Here is a 12,313-nt window from a genome sequence, read left to right as displayed (position 1 = left end):
TGCCCCCCTCCCCAGGCTAATTTGGGTCCTGGGGACACCACCCCCTGATTCCTGGTTATTTAGAGATGGGGAGGGGGACTTTGGGGCCCCCTCCCTTTGTCGAATCCAGGCCCAGAGAGCCCATATTTAAAATGGGTGGCCCCAGGGCACCCACTCTATGCTAGGACTGCGGGTGAGCCTGAAGGCTCCCGCCATACATGCTGGTTCCTCGCCTCCTGCAGGAGCTGGCATTGGTTTCAAAGACAGGGAGCTACTCAAAAGACAGCTCTCTTTCTGTGAAAGCAATTCTTCTCCACTTCCAGCAAGCTAGAGCAGTTTTAATGCTCTTGCATGCTGGAAGCAGAGTGCTATACTATGGCTTGGTGGGTGTGGTATTGGCTCTAGTAGAGCGGCTGCGTGGCTCCTCTCCTTACTTGTATAAGGGCCTGCCCCAAGATGTTGGCAGTTCCTGGGTCCAAGAACAATTCCGCCCCACCCCACAGCACCTTCCCATTTTTAGAAACTGGTTTTGGCCCCAGGGAGGGTCTGTGAGGTCCTCGTTTTTTCAACATTGAACAGCCCTGGGGAGGTGGTGGTCCCCAGAAAGGTGGCAGTCCCCAGTGCTACGGGGAGGCCATGGGCCTCCCCCGCTTTAACTTTATCAATAGACCTGGGGAGGTGGCATTCCATGTGGTGTGGGGGGTGCTGTGAGGGCACCCCTGCATAAATAAATATAAGTGCCCTGAGGAGGTGGTATTCCCGGTGCTTTTACAAAGCCTTGGAGGTGAGCCCATGAGCCCCCTCCTGTTTTTTTCTTATGCCCGGATGCCCCCGGGATTTAGCCTTGCCGGGGCTTCCTTGAAAAGAAGCATGGGAACCCACAACTTTTTTTCAATTTCGTCACATATCCACCTGTGAATTTGCAGCAAAATTGATTTAAAAAATGTTTGTAACCCTCAGCGGGGTCCCTGTGGGACCCCACCACTGGTTGTAGGGGGTCAGGGTAGTCCTACCCTGGCCCCTTTGTTTATTTCTGATGGTTTTTTTGTAGTAGCATTTTTGACTCACAAAATGACAAATATATATATATAGGGGGATTTGAAAAAGGTGTTCCTTTCTAATTGCGTTTCAATATACTATTCAGCTATGGCTTGCAACTGCAGGGCAATCCTTTTCCGTTTACTGACACCTCTAAGGAGGTGCTATCTGGTGTAAATGGTGTCAGCAGCCTTGGAGGGAGGTGGCTTTGTTCCAGGGGACCATTGCCTGCTTTCCCTAATGTTTTATCAAACAGGAAATGTTTAAAAAAAATCAATATCAGTTCTTTTAAGGAACATTAACTGCCTCAAGCAAAAGATTCCCTTTTGGAAATGCAAATTCAGGATGGAAGTCTGCTGTCCTTGCTGTCCTTGCAGGTCACCATCTGAGAGTTTGTACGGTGTTTGTAGTCAATTGCAAGGGGGAAGTAATAATTATGGACCTGCCAAATTAATATCCATTTGGTAGGTCATTCAGCAACCCCCTGCAGCAGGAGATTTAGCAGGGTGCCTTTTAGTGCATAGGTCACATCATACAATCGAGACAGGTTGCAAATAGTCTGTGTGAAATTCACGGTCACTTTTTGCAACCACTCTCTTTGTACATCAAGTTCAAGTCGCAATGTAAAAACTTTGGGGGTTGTCTGCTTTCTGTGTTTGACATTCACTCCATCTCGGTGTGTCTGAAATCATGTATTGGTCCAGAAGAACTGTGAACTGATTTTTTTTTTATTGTGCTTTACTTTTTCCAGGTCTTTTTTGTGTCGATATTTTAAAAATTCATATCTCTAGTTCCCCAATCAGATTTTGATCATTGTGGTTTATTTTTGCTAATTTGTTTAGCTGTTTTTCTAAATTCATGCTGCAATTTTATTATGTTTTCTGAATATGAAAGTTGTTGGTTCTGCTTGAATGTATCTCACTTTTCTATATGCATTTGCCTTCTACTTGTGCCACTGGGATTTGAGTTGGGCTCTAACCAGGGTGTGAATAATAGGTAGATAACATCCGCGTTTTAGAAACTAATAATCTCTTTGTTAAGTTGGTAAGGGTCAACCCTCTTCTTATTAACAATCCATCTATTGAAATGGATATTGAACTGGGTAGGGCCTCGCTTTCCAAATGAATATTCCACCTATCTGACATCTGTATAGCTATAAGTACTATTTGCTCTCTGTGACCTCTTCACTCTGCTTCTTTTAAGCATGCTGCATAAAAATATTACAGCTAATTGATTAAACATATATAATAAATGGTCAGACTTCCTTGTTCTTCAACTTATCTCAGGGCTCAACACAGGTCCTTAACAAGTGTCGATTGATACACCGCAAAGATTTCATATTAAATGACACGGGTGGCCCCCACCTTAGTGTGCAGAATAAGGTAGTCTGATCTTTTGTGATAGAAACAAGCTGGTGAGCTTGACTTCTGTAATTAACATTGCACATGTTGTTTTATTTTTCACATGAATGGCTTTTTACCAATCACGTTTGTTTTTCGACTACTACATGGTACTTGGGAGACGTGTACTGTAACATCCCCTGGAATTGCCCTATTTATGTGAATGTAAAGTCTGCACATTTTATTCTGCGGCATGACTTTGCTCACGCATTTTCTCATTATTTCTGGATATAATACCACCTGCCGCCTTTAGCTTATTACAGTGTACAACACCGGTGCTTATAAAGCGTCAACAGTTACACCGCATAGTATTCATGTTAAATTACATGGATTGCCCCCACCTGAGTGATGGATCTTTCTATGCCCTGATTTTATATTGCTAATAGAGGTGTTACTACATTGGCACCCCAGTTGAGTTGCAATATCTAAGATTCTGACATAGTGTACTTTCTTTTTCTCTAAATCAGGAGGTTTTTCTACCCCGCTCAATGAAGCATACATGTTAAGAGATTTTTTAAGTCAACATTTTCCAGGTCTTTGTACCCTTCCGGACTTTCAGCAGCTTTGGCACTAGCCATTATCACTGTGCTGTTTTTCGGGAGGACTTACATGGTATATAGTTATACTGTCTAACTGGCAATAGGTATTAAATAACTATTTCTACAGTGTTTTAAGCTTGCACGTGTTTTGCCTAGAAAGCATAGGCTTTGCGTTTCCTCTGAGGGAGTCATTGTTCTTGTTGTAAAGATCCTCGTGAAACGGAGAAAAAAAAAGTGAAGTTCACATGCACAAAACTGAGAAAGGGAGAAAGATAAGCGCCCTCAACAGAAGTCTTTTTATTCTGTGTACCGCTGGTGTTTACATAGTCTTTTTCCTGCTATCACTAACAGCATATCAGAAACGCTGTTGATTTTGCTGTGTCAGATCTCAGTGCTAGGAAACATGAGTGATATGCACGCTTTCAATATCTTTCAATGTAATTTCCATCTCACTTGGATTCATCCATTATTTCCATAAGCCATCCGGTTTGCAGAGGGCCTTGACATTTAGCATGCTATCTGAACTTTGCTTGCCCCAGGTGACTTGTATTGGTAGTCACACTGTTACCGTAGGGTGTGGTCCCTGGATGCTACCCTGATATGTAGTCCTTATGATATAAAAGGTGCACCTTTGATTATTTCTTCCGATCCTAGGGCATATGGTCAGTGTTTCAATCCCCATACAAAATATAGGTATTCTCTGCCTTCGCAAATGCCATCTGTTGAATGACTGAGCTTGAAATCATTCGCATTGTTTTCATTTTCTATGTTGGATGCCCCTATGCATTTTATTTTATTTAGATTTGAATTTATTAATTACTAAAAAAAAATGGCAAACCGAGCTAACATCTGCTGCATTGTTTTGTGTCTCCCCTAGAACAGGTTTGCTGTTTTTTTTTAATGAGAAGCCACATTTGAAATATTTGGATAAGATGAGATGTTTCCGGAAACGTTCAGCCGTACCAGTCCTCGGCGTACTGATCACCTGCTTGATCTTCATGAACTTGTACATTGAAGATGGATATGTCCTGGTAAGTGTTTTGAAAAGAAGTGATTTATTAACTTTCTCAACCAGGCACATTTGTGGGACGTTTTCACAAAGGCAGATTCGGTTGCAAATGTAAGTTTAAGACCAAATGTTCCTTTCCTACACCTGCCAGGAATCCGCTGATTTGCATCCCATTTAAAGGGTAGGAAGGGGTCGATCCGAGGTGTAGTTTGACAGAAAGTATGAGAATGCCCAAACGTGCATGTTTGAATGCACTCTTACACTCCTCTCTAACCCCTGTACCCATGGAAACTGTAGGAAAATTACTCTATCCAGGATGGAACGAGGAAAGGCGCACCCCAATACTGTTAGGTGTGCAGGGGAAGGGCTTTCTCTTTTTTTTTTTTTTTTTTTTTTTATTAAACAAGACAGTAGGAAAACATTGGTACATTTGATTCTTCGATTTTAGATAAAAATTTCCATACAGTATACTAGAGACAAACCAAGCATATTCATTACTAATAACAAATACTTCGATAAACCAATCTTTAAGTGCTAGAGCAAAATGGTGTAAGGAAAGTGATTAATCCAATACGTCAAGATTCCTGTTATATTGTATGCAGACAAAGCAAATTAGCTCAATGAAGGTATCGTTACACTTCTTTAAGGTGCCGGAGCGGAAACATAGATGGTTAAACAATATAACAACCACTAATGAAAAGTTGATAAGAAATAACGAAATTGCTATATAATTTATCAAAAACAAAGTGTAATGAGCTGGAATTTAAAACTATATAAATGCCATAGCAACATTAAAGTGCAAGTGCAAGAACATGCAAATTTAGCAAAATACAAGGAAGGCTAGATAGAACATGGGTGAAACAAGTTCATATGACCAAGAGGGTCCTATTCCTACTTAGCAGTGCTCCACGCTGTGGAGAACTCCGCACAGAGGGGGAAGAAACCTTTGCAGAATGTCGCATGGCATTCACTGTAGGAGGCCAGTGCAGCTTTCCAAGTGTACCTCTGGGGATGTTTACAAATTCCCAAAAATAAAAAAGTGTTTCTAAGTGGAGAACTAAATCTCAATCCATACTTTTATGTCTTTAATTGTGGATATGGTCCCATGTGTATTGACTCGACATTAGTTAATTGAATAAACAAATTGAAAATGGGTTGCTAGGTGGCACCTTCTGTCTCATATTCATGCTGATAAAGTTATTGAACGTTAATTCTCAATATGCATTTCCAATCACAGAAGTTACATTCGGTCCCTGGAACTCGCTGATCAAAATTATCTATGGTTCAACAAGGCAGGTATTTAATATGCGTCAAATGATCCATCTTTTAAATTTGGGTTATCTCCCTTACTATGGCACGCACACTTTGAATGTACTTATTCAAATATTGTGTTTATTTGTTGAAGAGAAGTAGCAGTTATAAAAGGACCCCTGTGCATAGCCAATCAACAATACTGTTTGTTGGTTCTAATATCTTTATTAATTTAAAAAGGACATATAAATAGTTAAATACAATAAAAAGTAATACACTGACAAAAGAGTAATACAAAACTCAGTTGCATTACTGTCATATATAGCTCCTACATAACAATGCAAATAGCATGTTGAAAAAGCAATATCATAGAGGAACCATATTAAAAAGTCAGATGCATTACTTAATAAGAATTAATCAAAAGAATAAAGAGAAAGGAAGGAGAAAAAGAGAAAGAAAGGAAAGCGAAAGGAAATAGAAGAAAGAGAAGAGAGAAGGGAGAGAGTGAGTCTCCTGCTACAAAAAAGACGGGAAAAAGAACTTAAGGAGACGATACAAAGGGACATTGCTCTACCAACACCTTCGAAGCTAAGTCCACATATCTAGCTAAAGATCTTCGTACCCCACTAGAAATAGAGGGAGAAAGATGATTCTCCTCCACCGAGGTATGTGCCCCACGGAGAAAAGATACCCAAGCCCACCATGTATGATAGGATATGGACCCAAATGTCTTCCACTCCGTAAGAATAATCTTCACCACAATTGTCAACAACAGGTCAAATAACTGCATATCTAAAGAATCCAACGGCAATGGTAAAAGTGACGCCCGTGGACCCAAATAAAATTAGTGGAAGAGAAAGCTGAAACTGAATGTTAAAAATTAGCATGAGATGCTTATGAACCAATTCCCAAAAAGGTTGGAGGAAAGACCATTCAAACAACATATGTTGATATGTACCAGCGGCTAAGTTGCAACTCCAAAAAAAATCATTATCTTTAAGATTGACAGAGTGCAGGTGTACCGGTGTCCAATGTAATAGATTGAGAGAATTTTTTTAGACTGGACTAGAGAGGGGGCAATCTTATTATGAAGAGAAAGTCTCCCAATAATTTGCCAAGTGTCTGAGGAGATATGTTTAAAAAGATAATGGTCAAATGATGTAGCCATTTCTGTTGTGTAACGGTAGTCAACACGGGCGGGGTGGAAGATAAAAATTTATATATCTTAAAAGCCACATGACCTGATTTGCACCACATACAAAGAAGAGAATTTGTATGAGAAACTGGATCAAGATGAACCTTAGCAACAGCAACTTTTACTTACTATACTTATGTATAAAAGTCTAAATTAGTAAGAGAAAACTGCTGAGCTTAGGAAGAAAAAGGTAATGGATCATGATTTGAATCATAAAGATGATGAACTAACGTAATACCCTTGTTAGCCCAGTAGGTCACCAAAGTCGAGTCAATATCAATTTTAAGTTTAGGATTGTGCCCCAAAGAAGAACACTTAGACTTATGAAGTGGCTTAGATACCTTCTTGGCGACACAAAAAAAGGGGATGATGGACGGAGCGTTTGAGCAAATCAAACACTCACCCCCAGTCAACTGATCTGGGTTTAATCTATCACCATTCTTTAGCTCACTCAGCCACCTCAGTTCAGAACCCCCTTTTGTACCGCTTTTGGCCGCCATAAGTGTGGCAGGGTATGCTCAGATGTGAGTCCCTTGCTCACTTTGCCACTGGATTCAAGCAAGCCGGGCTGAAGATGGCTGGAATGCCAGAAACCGGTCCTCGGAAGCTTGTTTCCGGTCCAGGGAAGGCATGGCTTGGCAGTTCGGACTGGACTGTTCCCATGAGGCACAGGGTCAGACTGATTTGCATATAGCCATGTCTGACCTGGGGTGGCAGAGTGGGCTAAAGAATGGTGATGGATCAAACCCAGATCTTTCGACTGGGTGTGAGTGTTACATTGGTTCAGATGCTCCGTCCATCACCACCCCCTTTTCTACCGCTTTTGGCTGCCATAAGTGTGACAGGGTATGCTCAGACGTGAGTCCCTTGCTCACTTTGCCACTGGATTCAAGCAAGCCGGGCTGAAGACGGCTGGAATGCCAGAAACCGGTCCTCTGAAGCTTGTTTCCGGTCCAGGGAAGGCATGGCTTGGCAGTTCGGGCTGGACTGTTTCCATGAGGCACAGGGTCAGACTGATTTGCATATAGCCATGTCTGAACTGGGGTGGCAGAGTGGGCTAAAGAATGGTGATGGATCAAACCCAGATGTTTCGACTGGGTGTGAGTGTTTGATTGGTTCAGATGCTCCGTCCATCACCACCCCCTTTTGTACCGCTTTTGGCCGCCATAAGTGTGGCAGGTTATGCTCAGACGTGAGTCCCTTGCTCACTTTGCCACTGGATTCAAGCAAGCCGGGCTGAAGACGGCTGGAATGCCAGAAACCGGTCCTCGGACGCTTGTTTCCGTTCCAGGGAAGGCATGGCTTGACAGTTTGGGCTGGACTGTTCCCATAAGGCACAGGGTCAGACTGATTTGCATATAGCCATGTCTGAACTGGGGTGGCAGAGTGAGCTAAAGAATGGTGATGGATCAAACCCAGATCTTTTGACTGGGTGTGAGTGTTTGATTGGTTCAGATGCTCCGTCCATCACCACCCCCTTTTGTACCGCTTTCGGCCGCCATAAGTGTGGCAGGGTATGCTCAGACGTGAGTCCCTTGCTCACTTTGCCACTGGATTCAAGCAAGCCGGGCTGAAGACGGCTAAAATGCCAGAAAACGGTCCTCTGAAGCTTTTTTTCCGGTCCAGGGAAGGCATGGCTTGGCAGTTTGGGCTGGACTGTTCCCATGAGGCACAGGGTCAGACTGATTTGCATATAGCCATGTCTGAACTGGGGTGGCAAAGTGGGCTAAAGAATTGTGATGGATCAAACCCAGATCTTTTGACTGGGTGTGAGTGTTTGATTGGTTCAGATGCTCCGTCCATCATCACCCCCTTTTGTACCGCTTTTGGCCGCCATAAGTGTGGCAGGGTACGCTCAGACGTGAGTCCCTTTCTCACTTTGCCACTGGATTCAAGCAAGCCGGGCTGAAGACGGCTGGAATGCCAGAAACCGGTCCTCGGAAGCTTGTTTCCGGTCCAGGGAAGGCATGGCTTGGCAGTTCGGGCTGGACTGTTCCCATGAGTCACAGGGTCAGACTGATTTGCATATAGCCATGTCTTAACCGGGGTGGCAGAGTGGGCTAAAGAATGGTGATGGATCAAACCCAGATGTTTCGACTGGGTGTGAGTGTTTGATTGGTTCAGATGCTCCGTCCATCACCACCCCCTTTTGTACCGCTTTTGGCCGCCATAAGTGTGGCAGGTTATGCTCAGACGTGAGTCCCTTGCTCACTTTGCCACTGGATTCAAGCAAGCCGGGCTGAAGACGGCTGGAATGCCAGAAACTGGTCCTCGGACGCTTGTTTCTGTTCCAGGGAAGGCATGGCTTGACAGTTTGGGCTGGACTGTTCCCATAAGGCACAGGGTCAGACTGATTTGCATATAGCCATGTCTGAACTGGGGTGGCAGAGTGAGCTAAAGAATGGTGATGGATCAAACCCAGATCTTTTGACTGGGTGTGAGTGTTTGATTGGTTCAGATGCTCCGTCCATCACCACCCCCTTTTGTACCGCTTTCGGCCGCCATAAGTGTGGCAGGGTATGCTCAGACGTGAGTCCCTTGCTCACTTTGCCACTGGATTCAAGCAAGCCGGGCTGAAGATGGCTAAAATGCCAGAAACCGGTCCTCTGAAGCTTTTTTTCCGGTCCAGGGAAGGCATGGCTTGGCAGTTTGGGCTGGACTGTTCCCATGAGGCACAGGGTCAGACTGATTTGCATATAGCCATGTCTGAACTGGGGTGGCAAAGTGGGCTAAAGAATTGTGATGGATCAAACCCAGATCCTTTTGCCTGGATGTGAGTGTTTGATTGGTTCAGATGCTCCGTCCATCATCACCCCCTTTTGTACCGCTTTTGGCCGCCATAAGTGTGGCAGGGTATGCTCAGACGTGAGTCCCTTGCTCACTTTGCCACTGGATTCAAGCAAGCCGGGCTGAAGACGGCTGGAATGCCAGAAACCAGTCCTTGGAAGCTTGTTTTCCGGTCCAGGGAAGGCATGGCTTGGCAGTTCGGGCTGGACTGTTCCCATGAGGCACAGGGTCAGACTGATTTGCATATAACCATGTCTGAACTGGGGTGGCAAAGTGGGCTAAAGAATTGTGATGGATCAAACCCAGATCCTTTTGCCTGGATGTGAGTGTTTGATTGGTTCAGATGCTCCGTCCATCACCACCCCCTTTTGTAACGCTTTTGGCCGCCATAAGTGTGGCAGGGTATGCTCAGACGTGAGTCCCTTGCTCACTTTGCCACTGGATTCAAGCAAGCCGGATTAAAGACTGCTGGAATGCCAGAAACCGGTCCTCGGAAGCTTGTTTCCGGTCCAGGGAAGGCATGGCTTGGCAGTTCGGGCTGGACTGTTCCCATGAGGCACAGGGTCAGACTGATATGCATATAGCCTTGTCTGAACTGGGGTGGCAGAGTGGGCTAAAGAATGGTGATGGATCAAACCCAGATCTTTCGACTGGGTGTGAGTGTTTGATTGGTTCAGATGCTCCGTCCATCACCACCCCCTTTTGTACCGCTTTTGGCCGCCATAAGTGTGGCAGGGTATGCTCAGACGTGAGTCCATTGCTCACATTGCCACTGGATTCAAGCAAGCCGGGCTGAAGACGGCTGGAATGCCAGAAACCGGTCCTCGGAAGCTTGTTTCCGGTCCAGGGAAGGCATGGCTTGGCAGTTCGGGCTGGACTGTTCCCATGAGGCACGGGTCAGACTGTTTGCATATAGCCATGTCTGAACTGGGGTGGCAGAGAGGGCTAAAGAATGGTGATGGATCAAACCCAGATCTTTCGACTAGGTGTGAGTGTTTGATTGGTTCAGATGCTCCGTCCATCACCACCCCCTTTTGTACCGCTTTTGGCCGCCAAAAGTGTGGCAGGGTATGCTCAGACGTGAGTCCCTTGCTCACTTTGCCACTGGATTCAAGCAAGCGGGGCTGAAGACGGCTGGAATGACAGAAACCGGTCCTCGGAAGTTTGTTTCCGGTCCAGGGAAGGCATGGCTTGGCAGTTCGGGCTGGACTGTTCCCATGAGACACGGGTCAGACTGTTTGCATATAGCCATGTCTGAACTGGGGTGGCAGAGTGGGCTATTCAATGGTGATGGATCAAACCCAGATCTTTTGACTGGGTGTGAGTGTTTGATTGGTTCAGATGCTCCGTCCATCACCACCCCCTTTTGTACCGCTTTTAGCCTCCATAAGTGTGGCAGGGTATGCTCAGACGTGAGTCCCTTGCTCACTTTGCCACTGGATTCAAGCAAGCCGGGCTGAAGACGGCTGGAATGCCAGAAACGGGTCCTCGGACGCTTGTTTCCGTTCCAGGGAAGGCATGGCTTGGCAGTTCGGGCTGGACTGTTCCCATGAGGCACTGGGTCAGACTGATTTGCACATAGCCATGTCTGAACTGGGGTGGCAGAGTGGGCTAAAGAATGGTGATGGATCAAACCCAGATCTTTTGACTGGGTGTGAGTGTTTGATTGGTTCAGATGCTTCGTCCATCACCACCCCCTTTTGTACCGCTTTTGGCCGCCATAAGTGTGGCAGGGCACGCTCAGACGTGAGTCCCGTTCTCACTTTGCCACTGGATTCAAGCAAGCCGGGCTGAAGACGGCTGGAATGCCAGAAACCGGTCCTCGGAAGCTTGTTTCCGGTCCAGGGAAGGCATGGCTTGGCAGTTCGGGCTGGACTGTTCCCATGAGTCACAGGGTCAGACTGATTTGCATATAGCCATGTCTGAACCGGGGTGGCAGAGTGGGCTAAAGAATGGTGATGGATCAAACCCAGATCTTTTGACTGGGTGTGAGTGTTTGATTGGTTCAGATGCTCCTTCCATCACCACCCCCTTTTGTACCGCTTTTGGCCGCCATAAGTGTGGCAGGGTATGCTCAGACGTGAGTCCCTTGCTCATTTTGCCACTGGATTGAAGCAAGCCGGGCTGAAGACGGCTGGAATGCCAGAAACCGGTCCTCTGAAGCTTGTTTCCGGTCCAGGGAAGGCATGGCTTGGCAAATCGGGCTGGACTGTTCCCATGAGGCACAGGGTCAGACTGATTTGCATATAGCCATGTCTGAACTGGGGTGGCAGAGTGGGCTAAAGAATGGTGATGGATCAAACCCAGATCTTTTGACTGGGTGTGAGTGTTTGATTGGTTCAGATGCTTCGTCCATCACCACCCCTTTTTGTACCGCTTTTGGCCGCCATAAGTATGGCAGGGTATGCTCAGACGTGAGTCCTTTGCTCACTTTGCCGCTGGATTCAAGCAAGCCGGGCTGAAGACGGCTGGAATGCCAGAAACCGGTCCTCGGAAGCTTGTTTCCGGTCCAGGGAAGGCATGGCTTGGCAGTTCGGGCTGGACTGTTCCCATGAGGCACAGGGTCAGACTACTTTGCATATAGCCATGTCTGAACTGGGATGGCAGAGTGGGCTAAAGAATGGTGATGGATAAAACCCAGATCTTTTGACTGGGTGTGAGTGTTTGATTGGTTCAGATGCTCCGTCCATCACCACCCCCCTTTTGTACCGCTTTTGGCCACCATAAGTGTGGCAGGGTATGCTCAGACGTGAGTCCCTTGCTCACTTTGCCACTGGATTTAAGTAAGCCGGGCTGAAGATGGCTGGAATGCCAGAAACCGGTCCTCCGAAGCTTGTTTCCGGTCCAGGGAAGGCATGGCTTGGCAGTTCGGGCTGGACAGTTCCCATGAGGCACAGGGTCAGACTGATTTGCATATAGCCATGTCTGAACTGGGGTGGCAGAGTGGGCTAAAGAATGGTGATGGATCAAACCCAGATCTTTTGACTGGGTGTGAGTGTTTGATTGGTTCAGATGCTTCGTCCATCACCACCCCCTTTTGTACCGCTTTTGGCCGCCATAAGTATGGCAGGGTATGCTCAGACGTGAGTCCCTTGCTCACTTTGCCACTGGATTC

The 12,313-nt window shown here is 45.9% G+C and overlaps 1 protein-coding gene across 3 annotated transcripts in view; it reads left to right on the top strand.

Annotated features, from left to right (window-relative positions):
• Positions 1-12,313, top strand: part of MGAT4C (MGAT4 family member C) — a 1,083,724-nt gene that overhangs the window by 1,003,217 nt on the left and 68,194 nt on the right. For all 3 annotated transcript variants that reach the window (XM_086936888.1, XM_086936894.1, XM_086936900.1), the window contains one exon: positions 3,834-3,987. In XM_086936888.1, the coding sequence (XP_086793014.1) occupies positions 3,889-3,987 (99 nt within the window). In that variant the 5' untranslated portion in view covers positions 3,834-3,888. The remainder of the gene's footprint in view (positions 1-3,833; positions 3,988-12,313) is intronic.

Source organism: Lissotriton vulgaris, chromosome 1_1 (genome assembly GCF_964263255.1).
Source record: "Lissotriton vulgaris chromosome 1_1, aLisVul1.2, whole genome shotgun sequence".
Classification (NCBI taxonomy): Eukaryota; Metazoa; Chordata; class Amphibia; order Caudata; family Salamandridae; genus Lissotriton; species Lissotriton vulgaris.
This window is presented reverse-complemented; position numbering and strand designations above follow the sequence as displayed.